Source organism: Erinaceus europaeus, chromosome 13 (genome assembly GCF_950295315.1).
Source record: "Erinaceus europaeus chromosome 13, mEriEur2.1, whole genome shotgun sequence".
NCBI classification, from domain to species: domain Eukaryota; kingdom Metazoa; phylum Chordata; class Mammalia; order Eulipotyphla; family Erinaceidae; genus Erinaceus; species Erinaceus europaeus.
This window is the reverse complement of record NC_080174.1, coordinates 97371839-97380410: the sequence shown is the minus strand read 5'-3', so window position 1 is coordinate 97380410 and position 8572 is coordinate 97371839. Positions and strand designations below refer to the sequence as shown.

Here is an 8572-nt window from a genome sequence, read left to right as displayed (position 1 = left end):
TTCTGAGGGTATTATGTGCAATGATAGGACTATTTCTGTACCCTTGTGGGACTGGAGTAAACTGATAGAGCTTTCCCTGCCATGAGAAAGTTGTAATCTCTCTAGATTCTGGTGCTAAAGGTATGGCATAGAACATGTCAGTTAAGTCTATGGTGGCTAGCCATTTAGGTGAAGCCTTCCTAATTCTTAGAAATACATCCTCTGGGAGCCAGCCTTGGCGCAGCGGGTTGGGCGCAGGAGGCGCAAAGTGCCGCCGACCACCCAACTGGGGGCTCAGCAGGCCGATCCAGGGAGAATGAGACTTATAGGTGGGAGGTGGATTCGGCGCGACAGACAACACTGAGACACATGAGTTTCAATGCTGCTGCGATCTTTTACTGATATAGAGATTCTTTTTATAATAGCATAACAAAGAAGCATAAATCAAAAGCTGGCCAAGTCAGTTGACCACAAAGTACGCAGGGTACATTTTTTATAAGTAACACAGACAGGAGGAACTGAAGGCATACAACTACCAACAAAACGAAAGCACAGCCATACTGTTCTTTCATGGGTTATTAACCACATCCCTTTGGTTTCAGACAAAAGTCAATTTATCAGTAAGAACTAAATGCTTTCACTGCTCTCATTTATCCAAAGGGCTATTCTTTCTCCTTCCAAGCACTGGACCTTAATACCCAGAATAGGGGGGGGGCACTAGTGGGAACACGGCGCCTTGCTCTGATCCTTAAGCCAAGCTCACTTTCCTGTAAACTACCTAAGACAATATGCAGGTGCATTTCAGGGTTGCTATGTAACATGTTTCCTGGGAAAGCTAAAGGACCATTGTCTGTATGATTGAATGTAATATTTCTGAGAATAGTGCTCAGTCCTTGCTCAACCTGGATAGCCAAGTCATTGGGGCTTGAAGTGCTGGGATTTACTGTTGTAAGGGGCTTTTCATCCAGTGGGGTCCCATCTGGAATGTCCAGACTAGACTTGGGGGGTTGCACTGTAAGCGTCTCCGGAGTCTCCTGGACATTCCCTGGGTGGCCTGCATAAAGCATGATAAACAACAATAGTAAGCTTTCAGAAGCGAAACCAAGTCCACCTAGCCCTCCAAGGCCTTTCCGCCAACCGGGAGACCCAGGGATCCGTCCACACAAATATCCAGGCTTCTGTCCACCACCTATCTTGGGTACGGTCTACCGTACAGGAGCTTGTAAGGCCCCTGTCCGGTTCCCTAACCAGGTCACCCGCACTGTTTTGTCACACCGCGGTCGTGGCCTGCCTATCTGGCCAGACAGGTGTGGCAGTTCCCGGTTTTTTGTTTTTAAGACGGAATTCCTCTAGGTCCCTCCGGGTGGTTTTGATGGCCAATAGGAGAGCTCTGAAAAGACAAGGAAACACCATGAAAACCACTATGATTATTATTATTGCAACAGCTGCCACTATTGCATAATGCCACCAAGTGAAAGGATTGAGAGCAGAGACATTCTCATAGAGCTGCTGAGCTAGGGATTCGAATCCAAAATTATTTAAATGAGCAGTGCTGGTAGCAGTGATATAATCTTGCACCTCCTGAAAATCATGAGTTAAATCATTATCTTTCCAGATTCCTAGTAAATGTGCTTTTGTCTTATTCCAATTTTCTGTATCATTATATTTAGCTGGGGTGACACAAATGTACTTAAAGGAGACGTGACACTTTGTTGCCATTGTAGCTTTTATGTTAGCTACATCCTGCCCCAGGGCTATAACCACTTCCTCAAGAGCGTTGAGTTTTGCTTCTAACTTTTTATCTATAATATGCTGTTCAGCAAGTATTAAGGAAATGTTCCTATGCATGTCATTCACAAAATGGGCTGTCTGGATGTTTTTTACTAAAGCTGTTGTCGAAACGGCGAAAGAGGTAAGGATAGCTATTAAGGCTGAAATTCCTAGGATAAGTGCTGCCACAAATCTTTTTGGCCGCAATAATTCATTTAGTCTTTGTACAACCATGAGTCCTGTATCCTCAAACCATGCTTCCTGTTTAAGGTCTACAGGCATCATAACATAAGCAGGTCTTTTTACTAACAGCATAACATCAAACTCCTTTTAAAAATCATTTTCCATGCAATTTGTTAGAACACATTGTAGACATTTAATATGGTATGAGTTGCTTGAAATGGGGCAGACTGAGAAGAAAGAGCGTTTTGCCATCAAAATGCCAAAGGGATACCCAACACATGCCCTAGCTCCTATTGGCTCAGGGTGTGTAGCTTTTGGTTTGGTCCATAAAATCATATCTGCTGCAGCAGCCAATCTGAACAGATCCATTTGCATTAAGGAGGAACCGTCGGTGTTCTTAGTTATCCAAACAGGTTCCACAAAGCCTGCTGTAAAAAATCTATGAATAACTTTGTCTTTGGAGTTATAATTATTAAACTTTTCACTATTATTTTTAAAATAACCAGCTTGATTATAATTAGGAGATGAGACCGAAAAGTCCCATACTGTAGTGTTAGTTCCTGTAACCACATAGGGGATTCCCCTTTTCTGGAATCCACACGAGAGCCAATTAGGGGTCTGATCATCATATATCCACTGAGAGTCTTGATTTTTATATTTATGCAGACAGTCAGTGATGGGTAACGTCTCTGTGGTACTCGCAGTCTCATTTTCTGTATACCATCCCAAAGTTTTAATCTGTAATTCCCAAACCAACCTTTTTTCAGGTGTTGGTATTTCCACAGACTCCGGGGCGTCAGTCACAAAGGTCCTATATGCCACTGGTAAGCAACCAGAGATTGAGAAGCCTAAGAGGCTGAAGCATATAGGGGCGGAGTCTGCTCTGCCCTCGTAAGTTAATGTGGAAGACTTTATTGGGCCCACAGAGAATATTGGAGTTCCCCCTAGAATATCAGACACATTAGTCATAACCTTTATATGCTCTCTTTCCTGCCACGTAACGGGATGAATTAATGGAGGTTTTGGAACATATGCCCAATATGAATCACCTTGTGTTGGAACTGCTGAAAGTAAAAGCATGCAAGCAAGGAAAATATTAGCCATAGAAGGGGGTTTCCCCTCCTCATGCACTGCCTGCGTGGCCACTTGGATCAACCGCTGTATCTGGCTCATGGTTGGGAGCGATCCCGCCATCGGCTGCGGCGTCAGTGTGCACTTCAGCAGTTTCCTCCGTAGCTGCTTCATCTTCTTTCGGTTTCGGTTGTGGCGTCGCGACGTGCCTGATGAGTCGATCTGGGATCCAGATGGGAGATTCTCCATCCTGTGGAAAGACACAAGCATACCCTCGCCCTGAAGTTATAAGAGGGTCTGGCCCTTTCCACAGTCCTGTAAGTTGATCTTTCCATTTTACCAAGGGTTTGGGATTATCCTGGGAAGGATTCCAATGTCTCTCCATTCTTGACTGGCCTGTGTCATTGAGATTCAAATGGTTAAGAGTAAACAAGGCATGAGACAAAACATGGTGGGGGGTTAAATAAGGGCTGGCTTCTCGTAATTTCTTTATCTGTGCTTTCACATCCTGATGAGTTCTCTCAATTATAGCCTGTCCCTGAGGATTATATGGTATCCCTGTCACATGTCGAATTTTCCAGGTATTGCAGAATTTGGCAAACGGTTTGGAAATGTAGGCCGGACCATTATCTGTTTTCACCCTCAGAGGCTGTCCAAGGACGGCCATGGCCGCAACCATGTGTTGAATAACATCCTTTACGGCTTCTCCAGTCCTAGCGGTGGCTAGCACAGCATGTGAGAAGGTATCAACACATATGTGCACATAGCACAGCCTCCCAAATTCTGGGACATGAGTAACATCCATTTGCCATAAGTGATTTGGCTTTAGCCCTCTGGGATTTACTCCCATTTTATGTACTTGCCTAGCGGGCGGACAAGCCCCACAGGTCCGCACAATGTGCCTGGCTTGTTCTCTAGTAATTTTAAATTGATATCTTAAGGCATTAGCATTTTGATGATGTAAAGCATGACTGTCCTCAGCCTCTTGTATAGTGAGGCAAAGGTTGGCCCTTGTGAAGTGGTCAGCCATGGCATTGCCAAAAGCCAAGGCCCCTGGCAAATTTGTATGCCCTCTAATGTGCCCTATAAAAAACTTATGCTTTCTTTGCAGGATTAAATCCTGGATTACTTTTAACTGCTCTTTGATAGTTGACTTACCCGTGATGAGGGCAGTTTCAATAGTGGGAAAGAGGCTCACTATATATTTAGAATCGGTGTAAAGGTTAAATGTCTGGGGGAAGTGTCGAAAGGCTAGCGTGACAGCCGCCAGTTCCGTCTGCTGAGCAGATGTCTTTCCTGTGTGGGATATTATAGGGGGTTCCCCTTCAGTCCAGACAACCGCTACTCCATTACTAGAACCATCAGTAAAAATAGTTTGTGCTTCTGTAAGCGGTTCTATGGAACACTGCTGGGGAAAAATCAATGTTGTTTCTTTTACAAATTCTATTATAGGGTGCTTGGGCAGATGATACTTAATCTGTCCTGTATATCCCATCAAGGCCAAACCCCAATCATCACTTTCTTGTAACAATTGTTCAAATTGTAACCTAGAGTAAGGAATTACTATTTCTTGCATATCTCTTCCAAATATTTCTTTTGATCTTGTCCTTCCCTTGACTATCAATTGGGCTACCAGGCTCGGATATGAGATGAGACCTTTTGATGGAGAGTGGGGCAGATGGACCCATTCTAGCAGGGCATCTTGCCACAGGCATCCTGTGGGTGTATAAGCAGTTTTCATTATGAGCAATGCCCAAGGTATGGCGTAATTCACTTGATGCAGTCTAGCCTGTTCTAGCCTTTCCTCCACCAATTGTAGTGCAGCTGTGGCCTCAGGGGTCAGCTGTCTTTTTGACTTAGGATGTGAATCCCCATGTAATATATCAAATAGGGGGCTTAATTCTCCGGTTGTGATTTTCAAATATGGTCTAACCCAATTAATGTTTCCCAGCAATTTCTGGAAGTCATTTAAAGTATTTAATTTGTCCCTACGAATGTGGGCATGCTGAGACGTTAAATATCCTTCATGTATCTTGTGTCCCAAATACTGAATTGGTCTATTTTCTTGTATCTTGTCTGGGGCTAGACTTAACCCAAACTTTTCTAGAGACACAGTCATTTCTCTTAATATTTGTCTAGCCTGATTAATGTCTTCATGCCCAATCAAAATATCGTCCATAAAATGTATGATATATGCCTCTGGATATCCATGCCTAAGGGGGGACACAGCCATATCTACAAATTTCTGGCACAACGTAGGACTGTTTTTTATGCCTTGAGGCAACACCTGCCATTCATATCTTTTACAAGGCTCTTTATGATTAACTGAGGGAACAGAGAATGCAAACCTTTTACAATCTATGGGATTTAATTTGATAGTAAAGAAACAATCTTGCAAGTCTATAACTATAATATGATAATTTCTAGGAATAGCCACAGGAGAAGGAAGCCCCGGCTGCAGGGCTCCCATGTCTTCCATAGTGGCATTAACTGCTCTTAAGTCTTGCAGCAATCTCCATTTGCCTGATTTCTTTTTAATTACAAAAACCGGTGTATTCCAAGGACTATTGCTTTCTTTCAAATGTCCCTTATCCACTTGTTCTTTCACAATTTGTTGTATGGCTTCTATTTTTTCCATGGTGAGGGGCCATTGATTTTGCCATACAGGTTCAGATGACTTCCATGGAATGCTATCTGCATATAAATTATCAATGGCCCCTATGAAAAATATTGGTCCTCTACATTGTCAGTGGTCAGGGCGAGATTTAAGTCCTGCATAATGTCTCGCCCCCACAAAGAAAAAGGCAATGAGGGAATTACATAGGGCTGTATATGCCCTGTCTTTTTTCCATGTCTCCAGGGAATGATCCCAGAGCTTTTGGCCACATTAGCTGCCATCCCTAGACCCATTAAGATTGAATCTGTTCTGATGACTGGCCATGCCTGAGGCCAGTCTTTTCCTGCTATACAGGTTTTATCTGCTCCTGTATCCAACAACCCTTTTATAGGTTTTCCCTGAATGTGTATTTCAAGAAACGGCCTTGCTGCAGTAATTTCCTGAGTCCATGCCACAACGTCAGAGGAGCCAAACTGCCCCTCTCTGGACTGCATCAAAATTGGATTGGGCAAATTTACATAGGGGAGCAATATGATCTGTGCAATCCTTTGTCCTTTTCTGATGATTACAGCCTCTCTCAGGGCTCTACACAAAATTTTTATATCATCCCGGGTATCTGCGTCTATCACTCCTGGTATGACTTCTACACCTTTGTCCTTTCCAGAGCTTCTGCCTAAAATCAACCCAAACAGCCCTGATGGTAAGGAGCCCTTAACCCAAGTCTCTATTACCACTATTCCATCCAGGGGTGACAACACATAGTCCTTCTGTGCTGCGAGATCAAGCCCTGCACTACCCGGGGTGGCTCGAGGAAGGTCATGAATAGTTTTAGAGGGGGGCTCAATCTGTGTCCCTGTGTCTGGACATTCTGTCCCTTTTGGATCCTCTCTTGGCGTGGGGCTGAGAGGCAGCCCCTCAATTAGTTTTTTGTCTCTGTTTCCTTTAAAGTGGTCCCATCTTTGTGGAACTTTGACCTGCATTCATTTTTCCAATGTCTCCCTTTATTACATCGGGGACATATTCCTGGTGCCACACCCTTACTGGCCGACTCTCTGTTCTGGCCTTTATTGGGACATGCTGCTCTTTTATGACCAGGCTTACTGCAACCAAAGCAGTTCAGGTCTTTGTCTGACCGCCCACCCCCATAAGTAGTCTTGATAAATTTGGTAATGGGGGTACGATGCATTGCAGCTGCATATGCCATTCCCTGTACCACCGCAGGTGAGGCATCAGCACAGGCTCGTATGTAATCCTGTAGGGACCCTGTCCTACGTATGGGACGAATTAGGTCCCGACACAGCTGATTGGCATTTTCCCAAGCCAATTGCTTTAATAATATGGCTGTCCCTTCACTTTGGGGCATCATCCTATTTATGGCTTCTTCTAACCTAGCAATGAAACTCTGATAAGGTTCCTCAAGTGACTGCTGGATACCTGCTAAGGCAGTACCTGTTGTTCCCGCAGGTGGAATGGCTCTCCATGCCAAAACAGCATTTGTAGTGATTTCCTTCAATACCTGTTTTGGTATTTTTACTTGTGCCTGCTGTTTTATGAAGTCTCCTGTACCCAACATCATGTCCATTGTGGGAGATTTACCTCTCCTGCCTGATATGCTCTTTTTTACTGAGTCTTTACATCTTTCCTCATAATCAGTGCGCCACAAAACATAATCTCCTGGGCTAAGCACCGATCTGGCTGTTTGATGCCAGTCACTCGGGGTTAGCCATTGGCTAGCCACCAAATCTACCAGTTGCAATGTAAACGGCGCGGACGGCCCTGAGGCTTTGATGGCCGCTTGCAACTCCTTTATGGTTTTCAATGCCAATGGTTCCCATTCAGCTTCCCCTCCGTCCTCATTAAAATCAAGGGCAACAACAGGGAAACTGAAAGTAAGATCACCTGTCCTGCGAGCCTCCTGAACAGCAGCCTGAAACCCGACAGGAGGAAGTAGCTTCCTTCGTGGTTTAGGTACGGGTGGCTGTTTACTTTTTCTGGGTAATGGGACCATCGCCACCACCTCATGATCCCTCTCATCAGGATAATGCTGGTCATTATATTCCTGTTCTTCCTCAGCTAGATCATCCCAATCATCAAACACCTCAGTGTAAAGTGGCGCGGTGGGGTGCTTGCCCTTTTCTTCCTTTCCCAGAACCGTCCCGTACCTGTTTTCACCTTCTGAGTCAATTAGTGGCTGACCCTCTTCGAGGGACATTACTTCCTCTGCAAGGAGTTCCAAGTCTGACTTTTCTGTCAATGCGTCCCTGATTTGTAACCATATAGGAAACATCTGTTTGGGCACAGGAGTATCCTCATGCACAGTGGCATACCTTTTTAAGTCTTTCCCAAGTCTTTTCCAATCTGGGAGAGTCAATGTTCCCTCCTGTGGAAACCAGGGGGCCGCCTTCATCATATATTCATAAAATTCTGCGGCAGTGTCTTCTGACACTCGGAGCCCACGCTCTAACAGCATGTGCCGCAATACTGAGAGGAACATAGTTTTCCCTTTGATCCTGACAATCCCATACTGTTAATGATTACCTGCCCTTAACCAAATACTTCTGGCGGGTCTGCAGCACCCTCCGGCAGGAACCGATCCCCTCCTGACAATATACTCACCTGTCTTCAAGTCCCTGTTCAAGGCGCCAGGTGCCGCCGACCACCCAACTGGGGGCTCAGCAGGCCGATCCAGGGAGAATGAGACTTATAGGTGGGAGGTGGATTCGGCGCGACAGACAACACTGAGACACATGAGTTTCAATGCTGCTGCGATCTTTTACTGATATAGAGATTCTTTTTATAATAGCATAACAAAGAAGCATAAATCAAAAGCTGGCCAAGTCAGTTGACCACAAAGTACGCAGGGTACATTTTTTATAAGTAACACAGACAGGAGGAACTGAAGGCATACAACTACCAACAAAACGAAAGCACAGCCATACTGTTCTTTCATGG

The 8572-nt window shown here is 44.7% G+C and overlaps 1 protein-coding gene across 2 annotated transcripts; it reads right to left on the bottom strand.

The window, feature by feature from the left end:
* Nucleotides 1-359: 359 nt before the first annotated feature.
* On the bottom strand, nucleotides 360-8338 carry LOC132532464 (endogenous retrovirus group K member 7 Env polyprotein-like). 2 transcript variants are annotated; one of them, XM_060170908.1, is made up of 3 exons: nucleotides 8237-8338; nucleotides 3004-3253; nucleotides 360-2104 (listed from the first exon to the last, which is right to left on the bottom strand). In XM_060170908.1, exon 3 carries the CDS (start codon nucleotides 2062-2064, stop codon nucleotides 1249-1251), a length of 816 nt encoding a protein of 271 aa, XP_060026891.1. In that variant the 5' UTR covers nucleotides 2065-2104; nucleotides 3004-3253; nucleotides 8237-8338; the 3' UTR covers nucleotides 360-1248. The 2 variants fall into 2 exon arrangements, with proteins under 2 accessions (XP_060026891.1, XP_060026892.1); XM_060170909.1 differs by lacking the exon at nucleotides 8237-8338 and having other exon boundaries at nucleotides 3004-3336.
* Between the last annotated feature and the right edge of the window lie 234 nt (nucleotides 8339-8572).